The sequence below is a fragment of the Ornithodoros turicata genome, unplaced genomic scaffold (assembly GCF_037126465.1).
Source record: "Ornithodoros turicata isolate Travis unplaced genomic scaffold, ASM3712646v1 Chromosome52, whole genome shotgun sequence".
NCBI classification, from domain to species: domain Eukaryota; kingdom Metazoa; phylum Arthropoda; class Arachnida; order Ixodida; family Argasidae; genus Ornithodoros; species Ornithodoros turicata.
The window spans coordinates 438,494-460,281 of NW_026999380.1; the positions used below are offsets into that span (position 1 = coordinate 438,494).

General features: G+C 43.1%; 3 protein-coding genes across 3 annotated transcripts in view; 1 reads left to right on the forward strand and 2 right to left on the reverse strand.

Moving 5' to 3' along the window:
* Positions 1-6,139, reverse strand: part of LOC135374273 (ceramide synthase 6-like) — a 28,073-nt gene extending 21,934 nt beyond the window's left edge. Inside the window, exon 1 of the mRNA XM_064607263.1 lies at positions 5,917-6,139. Within this exon, the coding sequence (XP_064463333.1) occupies positions 5,917-6,101 (185 nt within the window). The 5' untranslated portion in view covers positions 6,102-6,139. The remainder of the gene's footprint in view (positions 1-5,916) is intronic.
* Positions 6,124-11,805, forward strand: LOC135374275 (large ribosomal subunit protein eL27-like). Its single transcript, XM_064607264.1, has 4 exons — positions 6,124-6,205; positions 6,548-6,631; positions 6,738-6,907; positions 11,611-11,805. Exons 2-4 carry the CDS (start codon positions 6,551-6,553, stop codon positions 11,768-11,770), a joined length of 411 nt encoding a protein of 136 aa, XP_064463334.1. The 5' UTR covers positions 6,124-6,205; positions 6,548-6,550; the 3' UTR covers positions 11,771-11,805.
* A 4,450-nt stretch (positions 11,806-16,255) lies between these two features.
* The window catches only part of LOC135374285 (dynactin subunit 2-like), a 49,473-nt gene continuing 43,940 nt past the window's right edge, over positions 16,256-21,788 (reverse strand). The window contains exons 12-13 of the mRNA XM_064607270.1: positions 20,840-20,931; positions 16,256-16,423 (exon numbers count right to left, since the gene is read on the reverse strand). Of these exons, the coding sequence (XP_064463340.1) occupies positions 16,337-16,423; positions 20,840-20,931 (179 nt within the window). The 3' untranslated portion in view covers positions 16,256-16,336. The remainder of the gene's footprint in view (positions 16,424-20,839; positions 20,932-21,788) is intronic.

A 21,788-nucleotide genomic window follows, 5' to 3' on the forward strand; every position in this document is an offset into this window, starting at 1 on the left:
ACACCCTAACAGAGCTTTGAGCAATAAAATGCCAACTGAAAATTATGCAGTAATGCATTGGCATCCATTAGAAGCGGAACACCAAAGAGGTGGTCTGAATGAGTAACAGGTGGATGAAAAAGATGATACACCCGCAAAAGCTCCGCCCACGAACGGTCTCCTGAGTAACTGCAAGCTACCACAAGTACAGAAGAAAAGAAAAATGAATTAAAACGTTTGAAAACTTGCGAAGCAAAACAAAAGGGCCACAAACCAGACTTGAAAAGCAAGCAGATCTCAAACACACACATACAAAAAAGAAGAGAGATACTTCAATTAAGCGGGAATATTTGAAAGCTTGTTAAGGAAACAAGGGCTAGTAATTTGGAATTGAAAAGCAAAGAAGCGACAAACTATTTGAAGATCCAAATATGTACACACACGTTACGCAATATAAGTAGGGATGTGCCAACCAAACCCGCGTACCCTCGAATCCGAGGCAGGGATTCGAGATCCTGGAATCCGAATCCCAGTTTCCAAAATGGCGAATCGAGTCTTTCGAATCCACCAACCACGTTTGTTTGTTTCTTCTTAAAACTGGCGCCTCCAGAGCTTGCTGAAAGCCTCATTGGTTGACGTGTATTTTCTTGTTTGATTGTTGTTTACATTGTTCTCATATGAGGAGGCTCCCCATTCATCATCATCAACTTATCCGTTGTTGTTCTGCACAGGAAGAGTTCAGACAGGAACTCTTTCGTTAAAATTTTTAAAAGTAACATGGTTTTGCCCTTTTGATTTGTGAAAACAATTATCGCTCGAGGATTATGTACTTCCAGTAGTTGGTGAACAACATGTTAAATAAATTACACTTAACAAGAAGTATACGGTATATTTTGTCCTAAAAATGAACTATTATTGAATATGATTTTTATTAATCAAATACAGCATATTTTGCTCTTTTTAAAGAAGGATTTGAAAGATTCGTGGATTTGCAGAACCTTCCTTAGATTCGGAAAATTATGGATTCGTCCCATCTCCAAATACAAGCAAACAGCAAAGATACCACGTGGCGTAGATAGCACGGACATAGCACAGCGTGGCAGAAAACGAAAATCCACGTCCATCTTCAGATAGTCATTGCTTGAAGCACAATGCAAACACGCGCGGTCACTTTTTCCTCGTAACCACTGTTAGATCTAATCTGCATTGGCAAACTGATGAGGAGAGCACTACTTGAAAAAACAATGAAAAAGAAAAAGTAACAAGACAAGAGAGAGTCCATTTAGGTGCTCTCTGCTTCAGTGAGCATCTTTACTCGCTTCGAGTGAGCACTCACGAAAGGCCACATGTGCCTGGGAAGAGATTGGGGGCATTCCAGACTCACACTTTTCTGTTGCAGCTGGGATTTTTAATGCGTTAGCATTAGGAGTGTCAACATGGAAAAAGGTGTTGTTTTTTTTTAAATGCCGTGTTAGCGCTGCGAAGCCGACTGTGGCTATGAGCAGAGTACAGATGTTGACAGATGGAGAGAGGACAGCAGGAAGGAGTGGGGGACAGGGGTGTTAGTATGCGTCCTGGGTCGACTTCAGGGGGAACTGTGCAGACATTCGTCGGGAAACTCTTCGGAAAACCCAGGGGAAACCTCAGACAGCACAGCCGGTGACAGGATTCAGACCAGTGTCACCTCCCAGTCTCGGCGCGGAAGGAAAAAGATGTATGTGTGTGTGTGTGTTCGTGATGGTGAAGCCTCATCAAGACAGCGGTATAAGTGGACATGCAAAGGGGATATAAGAGGGTAAATGTAAATGGAGGGAAATGATCTGAGATTGAAGTAGTCGAAGGTAGTTAAGAGTAAGAGGTAAGCGTAACTGAAGGAAATTGGAGGTAATTAAAGGCAGTTAAAACGAGAACGTTTAGTTTAAAGGTAATGAATGTAAGATATATGTAATTAAGAGAATGATTAAATTAAATTAAAGAATACTGAAGGTAACCACAGGCAATTAGATGCTATTAAAGGTAATTGATGTCAATTAAAGGGGAGTTGACAGTTATTAAGGCAAGTAAACGTAATTAAAGGTGATTAAGGGAATTCGGGATTACCTCATGTAATCAGCAGTTACCTAAGGTAATTGAAGGGCAATTGAAATTAATTGAGACTAATTACAGGTTAATTAAATGGACTTCCACATCATAGTAACTGAAAGTGTCAAACTGGAAGCAGACAACCAAAAGTTGGGTTTAAACTGGAAGTGGATACCCGTAAGTCAAGCATGGACCAGAAAAGGCGGTTAATGGTAACACATGTAATGGTTAATGGTAACACATTTCTCTCCCATTTACCACTAAATCGCCAGTGAATCAGTGTTTAAGGATCAACAAAACCTGACAACGTACAGAAAGACAATACCCTGGAATATTGATCCTTCTCCCGCGTGACTTTCTTTGGCTTCAAATATGTACGGTCACTCGGACGACAGCGGTCCATCATTTACTGAGCTTTAAAGAAGCCCTAAAGTTTCGTCAAAGGCACACAGAAATGCTCCGTGATGTCAAAGGGTGAGTTCTGAAGCCCCGAGAGAGCCTGTGCCCTACAAGGACACACCACCCCAGCAAAGACTGCCTTTTTTTCAGGGTGTGGGACACAAAAACTCGGGCAAAAAAAGGAACCAACAACTTTGGAGCAGAACAGATCAGCTGGGAGGTTTCCATGTTACTGCTAACGCCATGAAACGATTTGCGTAAAATATGTGGGCACTTGTTTCTCGGAAAGTCACTCGGCAAACGTTTCCCCAATTTAGTTCCCCCAAATCCCAAATTCCCAGTCAGTTCCCGAAACCCCCTTGCGATCGATCGATCAATTGCAACTGTGTCGGGATATGTTACAAAGCGCGCGAGATTAAAATATGGGAGGGTCCTGATCATAGATTTTAGAGATGGGACGAATCCAGAATTTGCCGAATCCAAGGAAGGCTCTGCGAATCCACAAATCTTACGAAATCCTTCCTAAAAAAAAAAAAAACTTAAAAAGCAAGGGCAAAAACACTACTACTGAAAATTGTTTTATGGCAGAATTTGATATCTTTTTTTAAACAAAAAACAAATTAAATAATAGTTTACTTTCTTGAGGAAGCACACACATATAAACTTCTTAAATGTAACTTATATAACATGTTGTCCATCGACTGCAGGAATTAACTAAACTCTCGAGTCTGAATTATTTCCATACCATGTCGGAGCTTTATGCTGAGATTTTGGTGCAGATTTCGGAGGTGCCAATTTTAAAAAACAAACAAACAAACGTGGTTGGTGGATTTGAAAGATTCGATTCCCTGTTTTAGGCACTAGGAATCGACGATTCGGTTGGCCCATCCCTAATAAATTTCAACAGGACCATGGGGGGGTCAAACTCGCAAATCCCCAACATCTAAGCGCAATACTAGGGTACAACTAAAAGCGATAAAACCCCGGTGCAGGGGACACCAAACAGCCCGGTTTTTATCGCTTTTTAGGGTACAACGTTGTGTCAAAACGATAAAGAGGACTGCAGGGTACACAAAACACGAGAGTAAAAGCTGGGACTAGTGTACTTAAAAGGGGGAAATGAGTAGAAGGACGATAATAATCATTATGGTCCTCCCACTTATTTCCCCCGTTTAGGTACACTAGTCCCGGTTTTTACTCCAGGGTACAACATTTATTGTTTGTATTAATACTTTCAAGCAACAGCTAAGAAAAAAGAAAGGTACTCCAAAAAATGGACCTCATGGTTTGCACAGTTCCAATAAATATATTCGTATATTTAGTCGTACGCTTTTCCTAGCAAACACAGACTTTCCCCAATACTAGATTGACACGTCTGAAAGAGGACTTAGCCAGTCCATGGTTGCATAGGGAAAACTCTTGGATTACCTACGGCAGGCTAACAGCTGTGAGGCATGTTGCAACTTTCTTCACTGAACTACCTCTAGCATCATAGTAGTAGACGATGCAATTAGACGTGGAAGGAACACAACAAGCAGTGTACATATTCACTGAAATAAAGTGATGCTGTTGACAAGGTTGTACTGGTGTAAGTATGCGGGGCTTTCATAGACAAAGTACAAGGTTCAAACTGTAACAAAAATGAATTAACATTATGGGTGCCAGGCGAAGAACGCTTAATGTACACTAACTCATAAAAAGTAGCTCCCGTGCCTCTTGTATGTGCAGGTTGCGTAGTCTCAACGAATAAAGCTCCGTTGCTGTATTTATTGTGCCACATTTTAAAAATTTGGAGCACAATGTGCACTTCCGTTGTTTTACTTCTAGTATGCCTGTCCAATACGCCTGGACAGAAGCTATCCTATGAAGGTAAAATTTTCAGTTGCTTGCTTCAGTGTCTTTGCTTCCACATCAAAATTATGAAGGCCTATAGAACGGTTCGGGGTACATTGTTTCAGGTTTTGTCATCCAACTTTCGTAACTTCGCAAGTAAATTTTCGTAATTTTTCAACAGAAAACTAACAGAACACGTCACTGCTCACTTCACTAGGTTTAAATGCCTTTCACAAATTTGTGGGCATATCACGGTTCGGGGTAATCTCCTCCGGTACTTTTGCGTTTGAACGCTATCAGATAAGAGTTCGCAACGTGTCAGACCACTTATAACTTATACATGCCCACATTTACAACTTCACATCTGGAACTTGTACCGTGTATTGCAACAGTAATTGGTTTGCAATAGAAAAGGCATATTTGTATGATTTTATGTGGGGTTGACCCAATCAGCCATGCCTGAAACAACCACACCCTGGATATAAACCACTCGCAAATGTTGTCCTTCCTCATGAATGTTGTTCACAAAAAATGAGATGTGAATGGGTTGCAGGGAAAGCTCATTTACCATCATAAAAATTGCGTAATTAGTGCTCATGACGTGTACCTCTTTGTATGGCGCTTCATTTTGCACAAGTTAGCCTTTCGCACCAGTTGGATTAGTGCCCGTTATTCCTCTAACACAACCAGCCAGCTTGGAAACTAGCCCCTCGAGGATGCATATAACCGACTGGACAAAACCAAAATGAAATAAACTGCTATCAATCTTATTGAACTATTCTTGCCATTTCGGTTTTTCTGAGCTACAAAATCGGCTGGGAATGCCCAGTCACACTAACTTAAAATGAGATTGTCTGTCTCTGGTTACAGATGGGTTGTGACACACTTGTCTACGCCCACCGGAAAATTGAGCAAAATAAAAAAATGAAATAAAATAAAATATGGCCTTCCAAACGGCAATGCTGCGCTCGAATCGGGCAGCTCGGAATGTCGCGAAGGAATGGACTTCGTTTGTATTTATCTTTCGATAACGCCCGCGGAATGTTCCGAGAGACAGCACCAACAGCACGATGAAAAGGGTGGTGACCTCACCCACGAGGAGCTGTTGCGGAAGTGAACGCACCATCCGTCGGACGAAGCAGACGCTTTTCACTAATCACTGTTACTATCACAAAAATTAAACATCTCACGCAAACAGGCAAATCGATGGTAGTTTACAGAAGCAGGTGTGTGTGTGTGTGTTGGGGAAGTGATCATGTCATGATGAGCAATCCTCGCGGGAGGGTCGACGGAGTAGCTGGTACCGATTCTTTCTAAAATTTGGGGCTAGTAAATACCCGCTTCGGAGATTACGTGCAATGGGCTCACGTGTAGTGAAAGCATCACATGAGATTCGCGCAGAAACTTATCCATCACACTCAGCCGGCCGGTACTTCGATACTTTTTCTCTCTGCGGCTGGTAACACGCTGTAACACTTTCCCGTCAGGACAAAAACGATTATGAGGAAAGCCAGATTAGGCCAATCGTATGTGAGGAAATGTAAAGCAACTGATCTCACAGAGATGATGCAGGACTAGAAACATGCACATTTGGCGACACGGCTTGCCCGCCTTAGGCCTTACCTTTCAAGTGTATACCGGATGACGAGAAGCACCAATGCCACAACGAAGCCATAATATAGGTCGTCAAATTGAGCATACTTCACTTTATCTGTCTTCTTAATATCGGCCCAAGTTGTGTTTGGAGGTAACCAAACATCTTCGTTCCAGAACCACTTCCCAAAGCTGTGCATTACGCCCCCCGCCATTTTTAAGCAAAGAGGCAACTCACGCGCAGTCTCGTTCGCAGGACGTGATCGGCGCGGTGTCTTTTCGTCCACTGATCTCCGACAGGGGAGGCAGCCAAATATAAGTACGCTGAGTTTTATCTAAAATAATCGTTCGATTTTTTTACGTGCATGTCGAAAATTTCGTTGGAAACGAGGCCGCTTTTGTCATTTGCATTGCGTATCACATATATTTTGTCCAGAGATTCTTGATGCGTATTTATTGACGTCGTCAGAAAGTGTATGTCAGCTATAAGCCTTGTGTTCATACAGTATTTGCACGTTTCTTACACGCAAATGTTTCATATATGAGCAGACAACTGTATCGTCGTTTTATTTAACTGACGTCAGGCGTTGCGTGCAAGTGTGAAACGTTAGTATCTTGCTGCTTTTGCGCGTGTAGTAACAATTTCATTGCCTCGTTACAGAAAATGGGGAAGATTATGAAACCGCAGAAGGTGGTGCTTATCCTAAGCGGAAAGTACGCGGGCAGAAAAGCAGTGATCATCAAGGTGAGACATGTTTCATGTTACTGGGTTGGCAAAAGACCACCTCAGAGTGCAAAGCGCAGCGAATGAAAATCCATGTGCTAACCGATAACGGTGTCTGTGTTGTCAGAATAACGACGATGGCACGCCCGACAAGCAGTACGGACACGCTTTGGTCGCCGGCATCGAGCGCTACCCGAGGAAGGTTACGAGGAGTATGAGTAAGAAGCGGATCGCAAAGTACAACAAAATCAAGCCATTCCTCAAAGTTTACAACTACAATCACCTGATGCCCACAAGGTGCGTGCATCACATGCCATTAGTAATCATCTCAGGTAAAACTTCAGAGTACACAACACGATACAGGGGCAAGTGGTCAAACCCAACTTGTTGCAAGTTATCTTTGCACATTTTTACTCTAGTGCCATTGCACCTCGGACTGCCGGCGAGGTCCCGACAAAAGTTCACAGCACTTTCTGTGTTTTGTGGACACGCGTAGGTCAGGGCCTGGGCTATGGCACTACAAAATACGAAGGAGATCGAAGATGGGGCTTTTGAGAAACGAGAGTCCGAAAAACCCAATTTTTGAGAGCATAGCTGTACTCTAAACTGCCCTGCCAAAAGGGGGCAAGGCATAGACATGCAAATTTGACGCATATTTAAAGAGCACGCTTTTACCTACACGGCTGTACCTCATATATCTTGATGGTGCGTATAGGAGGAGCATAGCGCAAAGACAAGTATGGGCAAAATCTGAATTTTGTTGCAACTTTGGCGATTTTTAATTGAAGATCGAAATCACACTGACCTGTGCTGTTTACGCACGTTGAATGCCATTGTACCCGATGTATTGCACAAAAAAATCTGTAGTTCGGGACCGCTCGCTGGCGAGGAATAACATGTCAAGGTCGCTCCGTCAGAAAGCTCCGCTGCCAAGTCAATTTCATTAAGATTTTTCTTTTTCCTTACAGACAACAACAATCATCGAGCTGAAATATTTATTGCTCTTGTGTGCATACATGCTGCGGCACAACATATATTTTTTCAAAGGAAATTGGTGATGGTGTCCTGTCCAGCCACTTGTGACATCATATTTGACACTGAGTTTCTTGTTCCTTTCGTCCTTTCGGTACATCACTGCACACGTAGCTTCATCACTGAAATCGACATAGACAAATAAACACGCGTGGTCATAACATATTGTTTAACATATATATTGTTTGAAATTGCGCTGCAATTTTTCCAATATCTTCAGAAACACTAATGCTAAAGAGACCCTCACTGATAAAACTGAGTGTTACCTCAGCTTCTGCTGTGGGCTTGCGGCACGACTGTTGTAAAATGGTCGCTGCATAAACACTAAACTCTTTGGACAACGTAGAACTTCCCGTTCTCACTGTGAAACTCGTCTGCCAGATTACCGGGAGCAATACGGGCTCTGGCGATGAAACACCCCAATCATTATCTGTCCAAATAAAGTTGCCATTTGCTAGGTACATTGGACGGTGATACGGTATCTCCTGTGGCATTTCAGCGTCACGAAAGTGGCAACTGTAAATCATTGATCGTTTTGCAAGTCCGCGTTCAGTTTCATCGAAACTAGAACGAAAGAAATTAGTCCACCAGTTTGTCGCGCAGTCCCTGTCCCATAAGAACTACAGGGTTGGCCAAGATAAACTTCGCGGTTTGTAACAAAGATGAAGCAAACAAACAGTTTTGTGAAGCTAAAGTCGATGTGAGAGGACGTATTATGCCCCAAACTTTTATGTCGATATTGCCGCTTGGTCCGTTTCTCTGCGGATAAATCGTGAAAATACAAAATGCTGGTGCTTAACATTTCCATTCGGCTATACCTGTGTTTCAGCTCCTTCCGTCAGATGGCGAAACGGTCGAACGCGGCGTTGCAGACGACGTTGAAACCAAGTGGAACTGAATGCAGGGTTGTACTCTGCAACGCTGCGTTCGACCGTGTCGCCATCTGACGAAGAGGAGGTGAAACATGGGGTATAGTCGATTGGAAATGTTAGGCACAAGCGTTTTTATCTTCATGATTTACAGTCACCCTCCGATTTTCCGGACTCTGCGGGGATTGCGCAAAAGTCCGAAAAAACGAATTTGACTTCAAAATAAACTTCACTAAGCACTAGTAGGCTGGAAGAATTTGTCGATGCTTTCATTACGCGCTTCCAGCCCTGCCTGATAACATCAAGCGACATTTCGTTACTGTACACCGACAGAGGCACTGCAGGCATCAAGTCCGCAAGTCGGCTTCACCTAACGCATGCGTGCTTTAGATGAAGCTCGCCTTACAGCGCTGGTGACAGTGAATCTAGCTGTTGTCTAAAAATGGAAGACTCAAAAGCGTTATGACATACCTCTTCCACTCAGAAGAATGGAAAATGACCAATCATTGCCTTTTTTTTTTTTTTTCCTCGATATTTTAGTTGGTTGATGTCTTTTGATACAAATTTACAAATTGGAACAGACCAAGTGGCAATATCGACATAAAATTTTGGGGCATAATACGTCCTCTAACATCTACTTTAGCTTCCCGACACTGTTCCTATTTGTTTTATCTTCGTTACAAACCCCGAAGTTTATCTTTGCGAACACTGTGGTTCCTAAGCACCTCCTTCTGGAAGGCTCTACTACAGGAAAGGGTTCACTTTTGGATATAGATAGGATTGTTTCGTAAAAAAAAAAAGCTTTAGTTTAGGTTCAGTACGTGTCTTGTGTCCGTTGTCTTGTTTTACTGCTTCTACCGGGGTGTAGAGGCCCAGTGTTCTTTTAACGTGTACCAACCAGCCCAAGTTTTCACCTTGTTTGAAATCAGCAGATGATGTAACTAGCTGGCGGAGGTTTTCAAAGGACCCTTAAAATAGCTCCCCAAAAAGCAGCACAATGAACGAAATTGCTCAAAAACCCACATGACAGTGTCATTAGTTTGACTGAATGATGTACCTGCAGCACAATGACGATTTTCTCTGACTGGCTTTTTGATGGAGGCTCGTCGGGCATTCGTGCAGGTCGGTTTCTTGGCGGTACAAATATTTCGTTTCAGGAAACAACATTTCAGATCTGAACGGGAAACCAACAGTAGCATGTTCTTGCACCTTTCTGTCCGCCAAGTCCTAACAAGTCCAAGTCCTTACAAGAGATACTGTATCAGGAAGCTCTTGATTTCAAACAGGGAATTTAAGCTGAAGAAGCGGCAACATCATTACTAAACTGTATCCAAAAGCCATAAAATACGTGTGCCATGTCTCCCGTATGGAAGCCTAACCCCCGGATGAAAATCTTGCACAAGTCCAGGGTTGTAATAATGCAAAGATTGATGCACTTGAATCGACCTATGAAGTGACGAGAGCTTAAAACAAAGTAAAAATTTTTAAAAACTTCCTGCAAATTAAGTTTAGGTTCGGTTGTACCCAGAGACGCTGTATAGTGACTTTTCTTCACACGTGGTGGGTCTACGTGAACTAATTTATTTGTGCATGGTCTGCCAATGCTTCAATTATCAGTTCATATTCCTGATACAACAACCTACCTCTGCTATGTATGCTGTAATATCCATCCATAATGTGTTTATCTGACGTAAAGTGGTTGTCACTTCCTTTCACTTAAAATTCTTTGCCAGAGGAGAACACAAGATATCATGTATGTAATGCTGGGCCGCAACAGTGCTGCAAATCTGCAATTTTATAAAATATTTTTTGTTCCCATATTATTCAAGAAAATAAAGTGTCTCCCATTTCAAGCAGCCATGACTGCTTGCCGCGGAAAGTCACAGAATTTACCACTCTGTGGGTGCGCAGAATTTATGAATTTGCCGCAGCAGAAAACAAGGGGCCTTAACTGTAGTTGACATTGTGTCGTCATCGTGGCCTGCATACCTACTGAAGCAGCATTGCTCTCTGCATTTTAATGCGAGTGGCACAAAGTCTGATGATTATGATGCATAACTGGGTGTGTTTAACATGAGAGAACTGATGTTCTGAGGCTGGAACAACATAGAAGGGACAATCACATACAAGGCCTCAAGTTGCCTAAGAAATTAACGATGAAGGATGAAAGTCACTGAAAAGGTTAGCCAGCTGTAGGAGTCGAACCCACATCTTCTGGATTACAGGTCCAGGGCTCTACCAATTGAGCTAAGCTAACACGCCTTCTCAGCGACTTCCAGGGTGCATCATCTGAAGGGACAAACCAGTCACTCTATCTCACTCATCCTCCTTTCAATCTTAGAGTGGCTGGTTTGTCCCTTCAGATGACGCACCCTGGAATTCGCTGAGAAGGCGTGTTAGCTCAGCTCAATTGGTAGAGCCCTGGACCGGTAATCCAGAAGATGTGGGTTAGAGTCCTACAGCTGGTTAACCTTTTCAGTGACTTTCATCGTTAATTTCTTAGGCAATTTGAGGCCTTGTATGTATTTGTCCCTTCTATATTGTTCCAGCCTCAGAACATCAGTTCTCTCATGTTCAACATTTGCCGCTTGCGTCGATCCCTGTCGTATGAATGTGTTCATGGGTGTGTTTGTTTTAAAAGCGATAAAGACCCAGTGCAGGGGACACAAAAGGACGACACCCCCATGAAGCACTGACAGGCAGAAAAACCTTTAATGGAACAGACACACGCTTATGTACACTACTGCTCTCACCGACCCCTAGTGGAAGCCAAGGCCAATATAATCACAAACCCTTATCACACAACAAGAGCAACCAAGCAAACCCCCCCCGAGAACCCGTCCCTCTTGTTAGTTTTCAATGAGTTGCTCAATTTTATCAGTCAACAACGCAGAAGGCACGCTAATACAACCATCGCCTGCCTGTTTTATCAGTAAACCTTCCTTCTAAAGAAGAACCCCCGACTTGCAACTTTTAAACAACAAAACGAAAGCTGTTTTTTCTTTCTAAACCCCCTACACTGGGGTTTTATCGCTTTTAAAATGTACGACCAAGCTGCCCGGTTTTATCGCTTTTTAACCTACTGTTTTTGTTTTTCAGGTACACCGTGGACATTGTAATTGACAAGCAGGTGGTAAACAAGGAGACCTGGAAGGACCCTGCCAAGCGACGAAAGTCTAGGAGGGAAGTGAAGGCAAAGTTTGAGGAGAGGTACAAGAGTGGAAAGAACAAGTGGTTCTTCACCAAGCTGCGCTTCTAAACAGGGGCTTTAAATAAATATCTGTGTTTCCCTTATAGTTGTGTACAGGCATTGGTACCAGCTCACGGCACTAGTCCAACTTACGCATTAAAAAATTCCCTGGCGATTTAACGGTAAATGCGTGAGATATGCGTTAGCATTAAGGGTCTTTTCAGGTCCATACTTGACTTCTGGGTATTCACATCCGGTCTATACCCAACTTCTGGTTGTCTAATTCTGGTCTATACTTGACTTCTGGTTTGATGCTTTCAGTTACTATATGTAAGTCCATTTAATTAACCTTTAATTGGCCTCAGTTGCTTTCAATTACCTGTAATTGCACTTTAATTACCAAAGGCAACTGCTGGGTACCTGAGGTAATTCTGAATTTAATTTAATTCACTTTAATTACATTTGCATGCTTTAATTACTTCAATTATTTACTTGCTTCACTTGATGTTAAGTACTTTGGGTAATCTTTAATCACCTTTGACTACTTCAATTTCAAATCATTTACTGTATAAGTAGTAATTTTTGCAAGTACTTATTTTTCGCGAAATTTGCGAACGCCTTTTTTTCCCCCGTGAAATATTCGAAGCAATGACAGAAGAATACGAGAAAGAAATAAGGCCCTGGACAGCTGGTACATCTAATGTACGCGGTTTATTACTTCCTTATACTGCACTTTCAGTTATGCACCTGACTTCAGGACTGTAGTAGTTGTAGTTGCTATGTTTACGCTTCTGGTTGTGCCAATCAGCGACTTCGCAAGAGACGTGTTCATTGGCAGCGGAAAAAGTTTGTTTGTCGCCTGCCGTATGGAGGACAGCACTGTCTGGCAGTCCATGCACGTGGTGGCTGCTTGAAGGAGGAGGACGCGGCGACATTGGCTTCAAGTACCGGAGCAAGGACATGGCGGTAATGAGTCGAAAAATACGAAGCTGTCACGACGTTCACTGTGTCGATGCGGACACAAGAATGACGGGAGACACGGAAATTCGGCAATGACCCCACACTGTACGGGTTGATTCAGAAGGGCTTAAAAGGGATGAAATGGGTTGTTGTCCTTTTGTTAGTTCAAGGTGAAAAGTCCCGAAGACGCCTCGTACGGGGGTGACGCATTGTGGTACCGCGAATAATTGCCTGGTCTGGGCTCCTGGCAAATTATTGAGCCCGCGAATTTAACCACTTATACAGTACCTCCATTTACGTTTGCCCTCTTACGTAATCTTTGCATGTCCACTTATACCTCCATCTCTGTGAGGCTTCACCATCTTGCAAACAGACACACACACACAGTTTGTTTATTTTTTTTTTTTTCTATTTTGACACTCCTAATGCTAGCGCATTAATATTGTGTAACAAAGTGGTGCAACACTTCTTTCGGTTGTGCATGGGAATGTGAGGAGAGAAAATCCTAAAGGATTGCTTCTGATACAGCAAAATAACATTACCAGGGGTATTATAAGACATGGGGACTCTCAGTAACACCGTTTCATGCAGAGCTAGGGCACGGTGTCTGCCATGCAATCCTACAAAGCACATTTTGAGGTGGTTGTCACAAGTCCTTTATGCTTACCCACTTCTAGTGAGTGATACCCTGACCAGGCTATAGGCTATAGTTGCTCAAGTGGTACACCCAGTAATGCATAGATTGATTGTGTCGAAATCTTGGTCTCTCAAAATCTTAGAAATCTCGAAATCTTTACCTCAAATATAGTGAAACCCATGTGGAACACGATTTCCTTCGTGGTAATGGGCCTGAAGCGATGTGGCAGCCAATTGTGGTAGAGAACAGCAATCATTTTGCTGTACCGCAAATTTTGTAATTTTGTACTTGGTTATATTTAGGGCCTGACTTTTTAGGGTTAAACCCATATCCGCCCGATATTTACCCCCCCGGACGAAATCTGTAAAACATCCGGGTCGCGTGGTACACTCATAAGCGTGCATTAAAATAAAGTTTGATAACATTGCTAAAAACAGTTCCATGTTAAGACAAATTTTTATGAAACAAAAAAAAATCTCCCGAATACACCCGAATTCCTGACGACAGAATATATGCCGTAACGGGATTTAACCCGAATACAACCGAATTTTCAAATGAAAATTATCACCCGATATTTACCCCCCGAATTTGGCCAAAAATAAAACCCGAAAAAGTCAGGGCCTAGTTATATTGAGGTTTGACTGTAATCACAATACACGATGTGATGGGGCGCCACTATTCAAAACCCTCTCGTCTTGGTTTGGGTATCTGTACTGTCCAAACTGTTTTGAAATTTAGAACTAGAACAACACATGGGGGGGGGAGGGTCATATTGATTAACATCTGTTAATCAATATGCATGGAGACTCTTCTGGAAGGTGTATGAAGTCGTCTTTGAGGGTAGAGGCATACCTGCATACTCTGGAGGATACTTTTGGACATGAACCTTTTGTTGCATTGTCTGGCACATACGTTTCAGTTCCTACTGTTTCATCAGGAGAATGGGAGATAATGTGTGGAGCACTTTGAGGCTGCTAAAAATGCACAAAGTCGCGTACTTGTAACGGACATAGACATTCTGCCATATGAGGAGTCAACAAAGTGCCACACTTGACTGTTTGGGGCTTTCACAGCTACGTAATTACATAAATACATAAACATACACAGCTGTGGAGCTGACGAGCATGCATATTGAACATCTGACTGAGATGGGACAAATATTACTGCGGTGCTTGCTGAACTCGGGCTTACGGCACACAATGATAATTAGAGCCTGAAGTTTTTGGGAAATATATTTTCTAAATTCGGGTAAATAAACATGTGCTCTAAATTCATGAAAATTTGGGTGAAAAAGCTTTCAGTATGCTAAATTTAGGGGGAAATCTGGTGATGTAACTGCATTTGCTGCCAAACAAGTAAGGTAGTTCATTCCTACAGACGTCGAAGCGAGGGCAATTTGCCGGGTAAAAATCTGGTTTCACCCTAAAGAGGCAACCTTCAATACGGGGAAGAATCGGGTAAAACCCTGAAACTTCAGGCTCTAATGATGATGCAGGAACCTCTAATTTCTTGTAGTTTCGCTTTCTTCTCAGTTGTGCCTATCGCTCAAATGGCAGTTGAGTGTTGCCGACAGACATTCCCCAGATGTATACCTCTTTTTCTTTAAACCATATGTGAAGACTACTTTGCTGAAAATCAGGTGGACATCGCACACTATTTCTATGCTCCCCCAAAGGGTCTCTCAAATAACATGCACTAAAGAGGCCAGTTACAACATTTATTTTCATCAATTTCAAGTTTTACTGCCAAGGTAGTAATGGAAAATCGACACACTGAATAACTACAGGCGTGGGAATGGCTGTATCTCTGTACCTCTCTATCTGTATTTGCATTATGCATCATCAGTTAGTTTGGGAAGGCAGACTTTCACAAGGGGCCTGGACTTTGGCTGAGGGGGATTTACAATGTGGGCCCAGGAAATGGTTATGGGTAAACCTGGTGCAAAAATAGTGAGGATATTGAGGCAGAGGGCTTTCTTCTGATAATCCCACTTTCAAGACGAGGACCCTTGTTGGGATAACACAACCTTCCTTTGGGTTGGTTGTGCTTGTGAGCACTGTCTTGATAGTAGATGCCAGTTTTGTAATGTTTGTCCTGTGCCTGAACAAAAGGTTCATACGATAAGAACAGTGGCATCACCAGGGAGGCTAAGTTCGATCAGTGTAGAGATAACTTGGTGCGTCTACTGGACAGCGGGCAGCACCATGCGCAGTGCTGTCCAATAGGCGTGCTGGGATTACTTATCTCGAGCTATCCAAGCTATCTCTACACTGAAGAAACTTAGCCTCCCAAGACAGTGGAATCTAAGCCCAAGGAGGTTGAAGAGGATTCCTTGCAGATGACCTTCCCAAGGCAAAACAATATTTGTCCTCAAGATAAGATAAGAATTTTCCAGACAGGCACATGTTGGACAGAGTGATAATAGCCACATAACAGAGTCATATATAACACCCAAAAGTAATTTGCTGCAGTTGAAACTGGAAATCTATTATTTGCATGTCTAGCTGGACAAGTCAACCTTTTATCCCAGCACCAAATGAAGGTTGCCAAAAATTAATTCTCTTTCGCTTGTTTTTAAATAATATGCACTATAATATTCCAGAAATAATTGAGGTTGCCTACAGCTAGCAGTTTCAGATCCCTGGAAATACAAGCATGTAGAAAATCATGAGAATCTTACTTACAATCTTACTTACTTCAAAATATATGTGTATATATACACATTTTCTTGCACTTAACACTGTAGAACAAAGCATGGGGTTTCAAGTCTACTTTTGGCAAACAAGCAGAAAAATTGTGAATGCAGCACACTACATTGCTTGAAATCATCACTGCTAGTGTGGCCACTGACCAGGTATTTGCTTAGCGTGACTACGATCGACAGCAGAGGCAATCAAATGCGAGAATACTATTCCAACTCGGGAAAAAATTGTAGTAAATTTGTCCGAGACGTCCAGTATGGATGTAAACATTTTAATTCCATAAATAGCTGGGTTGCACATCACAGTAAGAAACACGTCAGTAGGAGCAGAAACATGTCACTTTTTCAGCTGAGATAGTTTGCTCTCAAGCAGACTGATGTTCTTGTTGATGGTCTCAATGTTTTGAACAAAGTTCTTCTGAACCTGCATCATTAAGAGAAAGAAATGAGTCATTCAACAATCACAGGACCAATTTCTGCAGCTCATAAGCAGGGTTTCTAGTTTTCGGCAATGGTGCTTCGCGAGCCATCGCGAAACGTGGCAACAATTACGCAACGCCGAACTACCGTAATTTCACACGTATAAGCCGCACCGCAGATAAGCTGCAGGACGCGTTTTTAGGAGTGTTTTGAAAATTTTCTGGCAGATAAGCCGCGGGCAATACGCGACGACTACTTTGTGCGACAAAGGAGACCATAGAGAAGGCCGTAAACCCTGTGGTCCATAGTGTACAACAAAGGAGGTCAGCTCTAGAGTTCTACCAAGATCGGATTGTGCCCTTGTTGGGCGTTTTTCGTGGATTGATGGGGCAGCGGTCTTCCAGAAGACGTGAATCACTGTCACCACTTTGGTTAAAGCGGCTTTGGGGAACGCACTAGGAAGATCAATCTACTCGTATGCGGACCCGTTCCTGTTACACACAGTTTGTGCATCAGAAGGGCCGTGCTGTTCCAGAGACACTGTCGGCCCTTTCGTTAGAACCGACGTGTGAGGCAAATACCAGGAAAAAATAGTCATCAGATAAGCTGCACCGGTGGATAAGCCCCAGAGCATCCGCGAGGAAAAAAAATCTCGTATAAGCCGCGGCTAATACGCGTGAAATTACGGTACATTGTTACTACGCCGTGTTTGTCTGTTATCGTCCCCACCTAGTCTCGGGTTTTCAAGTCATGGATCGTCACCACCAGCTCGCTTGCTATATAATGACATCGAAAAATATAATGACAGGAAACGAGAAACCCTACTGACAAGCACTTTGTCCACTGTTCCAGTACGAATGGTAGTCTGGACCAAATGCTGCCTTACTAGAGCCTGAAGTTTTCTGTAAATATTTGTTTCTAAATTTGGGGGGTAAATAAATGTGAACATGTGAATTCGGGTGGAAAAACATTCAGTACGCTAAATTTGGGAGGAAATCTAACTACTGGCTCTACTGGCTTGGTACAAACGGCGATGAAACTGCTTTTGCGGCCAAACGAGTTTGTACAGACGTCTCGGCGAGGGCAATTTGCCGGGTAAAAATCGGGGTTTCACCCTAAAGAGGCAACCTTCAATTCGGGGAAGAATCTGGTTTATCCCTAAAACTTCAGGCTCTATGCATTATCGGTGCTACAAGACAGGCAGGTGCAGAAGTCAACTTTGTTAGTTACTGCTTATGAAAAATGTGCCAATAAATTTAAAGCAATTCAGATTTATAAAAAAAGAAACACTGCTTTTGCGGGTTCTAGCTACCGCTACTGGGCAAAAAGTGTCGCGCCCTCACAACCCCTGCCTTGTACGGTTCATTTCTTTTGACTCTCTCGATCACTGTGCAGCAGTCTTTTACGTAAAGAAGCAACAACATTTAATGTGGCTCAGACACTGTGTTTCATTTGTCATCAGGGGTCCGCTTGCAAAATATTTTTGCTCTGCGGTACATTGTCACTACACAATGAAGTTTACAAAAACGTTAGGTGAAAGACGCCTGTGCATAGCCGACACAATCCTCGTTCAGTGTTCTATTCCTTCTTGGCTCGTGCCCGCTTTGAGCTGCACCAGACTATCACAAGTCACGTGTCGGGGGAATCTAGGCTACATCACGGCGTTCCCTCAATCTAGGATACGTTCTCTCCAAGAGTCTCAAGGCTGCGCAGGAAACAGAGGCATCCTGTGCACGTATTGCAGGTTTCCTGCAACCTTGAAAATCGCGACCGCGCACAACGGTGGTAACGCCCGCAACTACAGGTTTTCCCGCTCATTCTAATCCATTGGTCACTCAATTTGATCCAAGCGCTACCCAATTTAATCCAGTGCTGAACCAAATTAATCCAGACACCAACCAATTTAATCCAAGTGCTACCAAACTTAATCCAAGCAACACATGCAAATGCATTCCGTATGTATTCAGTCATGTCATGACTGGATACACAGTAAACAATTGGATTAAATTGGGTAGCTCTTGGATTAAATTGGTTGGTGTCTGGATTAATTTGGTTCACCACTGGATTAAATTGGGTAGCGCTTGGATTAAATTAAGTGACCAATGGATTAAAATTAGCGGGAAAACCTGTAGTCGCCAAGAGTCGCTTCGACGTCATCGAGGTGCAACCCGCTAACTGGTTTGCTTGTTTGGAGAAGCGTCGTCTGCTACACACAGAGATAACAGGGAGCAGAAACGAAAAAGAAAAAAAGTGCGAAAGGGTGCCGACCCTGATTGGAGCACGGTCTCTCTCGTAACCGCGATGACATCACAATCCTCCTCCTCCTCGTTTCGGTTTTCAGAGCGAGTCGAGGGGGAACGTGTGCGTCTATGTTTCGGGGCGTTCTATGTATTACAAGAATACTGCTTACAGAGAATTTTTTGTGTTAGTTGTCACGTCAAGTTACATCCTTTCGTACTTCACCAGAAACAGACAATCTTTTGGGTGGCTTTCTGGGCTCCTTTAAAGTGACAGTCCGGTCGAAAGCATAGGTCTGGGAAACACCGCCTTATGATTTCTAATACTCCTCACAACAACTGTGCAAAATATTTAAGAAGAAATCGTATCGCACGATTTATAGTCGACATTTTTCTATGCCGCAGTTGGTCCCGAGTAAAGGCCGCAGCGAGCTTATAAGAGCAATGCCGCACGTGACTTGCGCATGCCTGTTTGCGCGATAGTTGATTGTTGCGTGCTAGCATTTGTCCATTATGATGTTTTTAAGTAGCAATCACGCGTTATGTAGACTAAAATGCAGAGTAGCGTCAATGTAAACACAGGTATCACGACGTAGCCTTCTGTTCAGTACACTCATAGACAAAAACACCTCTCTGCATTCCCAGCAACGGCGCAGTCCTCCACTCCACTTTGTCCATTGGGGACGTCATGCTCACGTGACGGCTGACGTACATAGAGGATCCTTGGGGCAAGGAGTATGCGAGGGAGAAAAACGAAACCGGATGTCTTCAGAGGAGTATTTTTTATTCGATATCTCGAAAACCACGCCGTTTTGTGAGCTGAAACTTTCCACCCAACATGTACGCTTCCGTGACAGTTGGAAAAAATCAACTTCCGGTTTTCCCGGACTGTCCCTTTAAGGCAGGATCCCATAATACGCGACAAGCAGCACGCTACAGATTCTGTCACTGTAGCTAGCATCATGGGTGCAGCCACCTGATCCATCTGCGAGGCGGCAGCAACTCCATTTGCGAAAGAAACGTGCATACTTTCTATTTGATTACGTGTAGGGCCTGAATTTTTAGGGATTAACACGATGCTTCCCCAAATTTGCACCCCGAATTGAAGGTTGCCTCTTTAGGGTGAAACGAGATTGTTACCCCGCAAATTGCCCTCACTGAGACGTCTGTAAGAATGCACACAGATTTATTTGGCAGCAAACGCAGTTACGTCACCATTTGTACTGAACCAGTTCAGTTAGTCTGAGCAACTGAGCCAAATTTCTCCCCGAATTTAACGTACTGGAGGTCTCTCCACCCGAATTTGCACGAATTTAGAGCACACATTTATTTACCCGATTTTTACTCTCCGAATTTAGAAAAAAACAATTTCCCAAATACTTCAGGCTCTAATTATGTGGGATACACGCCTGAAATATCGCAAAATTTCGACTGAACCACCCCCTGGTAAATAAAAGCAGTGAGAAATTCTATTCGTTAACACGCAATGTGCAAGACATCCTTATCACACGCAATAATAATTGATTCAAGTGGCTCCTTCCCACCAAAAAGTTCACAATTTCATTCCAAAGAAGATTTTTTCTTCTTTATGTTCTACGTAAAATATTTAGACTTGAATGTGTTCTCTCTAGCCTGACTTCATACGTGGTACCACGAAGGAAAGGAAACTGTCACCCCAAACTCTTTGCTCAACTTGCATTTCATTTCGGTTTAGCGTCAGTGCTACGATGATTGGTAATCAAACCGAGACGATGCTCTATCTGAAACAGTTCCGTAAGCAAAGCACGCGAGATAAGGTTCCGGGATTTTGGATTTATATGGATTAGTCTGAAAAACATACACCAGTAAAATTTGGGGGTAAAGGAGAGGGGGGGTCATCATTACAGTTATGTCATAACAGCTCAACATGCACACGAGTCTATAGCGGAAATAGCACGGGCCCCTGTCCCTGTAAGGGTGCACAGGTAAAAAAGTTTGGGGTGCGTCGCCATACATTTGGGTTGTTGGGGGATATGTATAAATCATTGCATGGCGTTTGCATTTCTTCTACTCCCTTTGGTACACAGTGTTGGGACAAGTTTGCTGTGTTTCTGGGCCTTTTTGGACATTTTGACCCCCCTGCACACTGGGCACCCTTCCCCTGTTGATGCTCATATGGAACAAATGCAGAAATGGTGTCTTACATCGCTGAGACTCTTGTCATTATTCTTCAATCCCAAGGACAAATGTTGCTGCACAAGGTCCAGCTGGTTCAGGGCCTTGCTAAAGTGAAGAGCTGAAAGCAGAATGAAAAGTTGCCGCTTAATGCAAGTTCTAAAAATAGAACAAATGAGTTTTCCAAGTTCCTGAGGAAATACTGGAAGCTTATTAGAAGTAATTGCTAGACAGTGGAGAACCACAATCATGACAAACACCACACAAGTTGCGCTGAAATCTCCACGTGCAGCACACAGTATGGAACATTCCCTGCGAGGGATGATACATTTCAACCAGGTCCGAACCCACAGCCCTGAGATGTGACACATTACTGGCTGGTCCACCAGGTCTTGTCATCAAGAGACAACACAACAAAAACTTTCTAGAGATGCAGCAGCTTTACGCAAATGCATCACGTAACAAGGCTACTGCGGCTGACTGTTTTTCATGTCAGAAACTGTTATCATTGATAGAGCCTGAAGTTTTAGGGTTTTACCCGATTCTTCCTCGAATTTGCACCCCGAATCGAAGGTTGCCTCTTTAGGGTGAAACCCGATTTTTACCCGGCAAATTGCCCTCACTGGGATGTCTGTTCGAATGCACTAACTTACTTGTTTGGCAGAAAAATGCAGTTACATCACCGTTGGTACCAAACCGTTACAGTTAGTTTGAATAGCTGAGCCCGATTTCTCCCCGAATTTAGTGTACTGGAAGTTTTTTCACCCGAATTTGCATGAATTTAGTGCACGTGTTCATTTACCCGATTTTTACCCCAAAATGTAGGAAAAAATATTTCCCGAAAACTTCAGGCTCTAGTTATCAACTAGCGTTGTAATGGATGAGGCAATTAAACATAGGATAGACACAACAGAAGCCTCACAATGCCCAGCTGCACCATCTCAGTGGTAGCATCTCTTGACTGGCAATCAGAGGGTG

Coding starts and splice junctions, on each gene's coding strand:
- LOC135374275 (XM_064607264.1), top strand. CDS start 6,551: ATGGGGAAGATTATGAAACCGCAGAAGGTGGTGCTTATCCTAAGCGGA. Junction 6,632..6,737: donor GAAAAGCAGTGATCATCAAG/GTGAGACATGTT, acceptor CTGTGTTGTCAG/AATAACGACGATGGCACGCC. Junction 6,908..11,610: donor AATCACCTGATGCCCACAAG/GTGCGTGCATCA, acceptor TTTGTTTTTCAG/GTACACCGTGGACATTGTAA.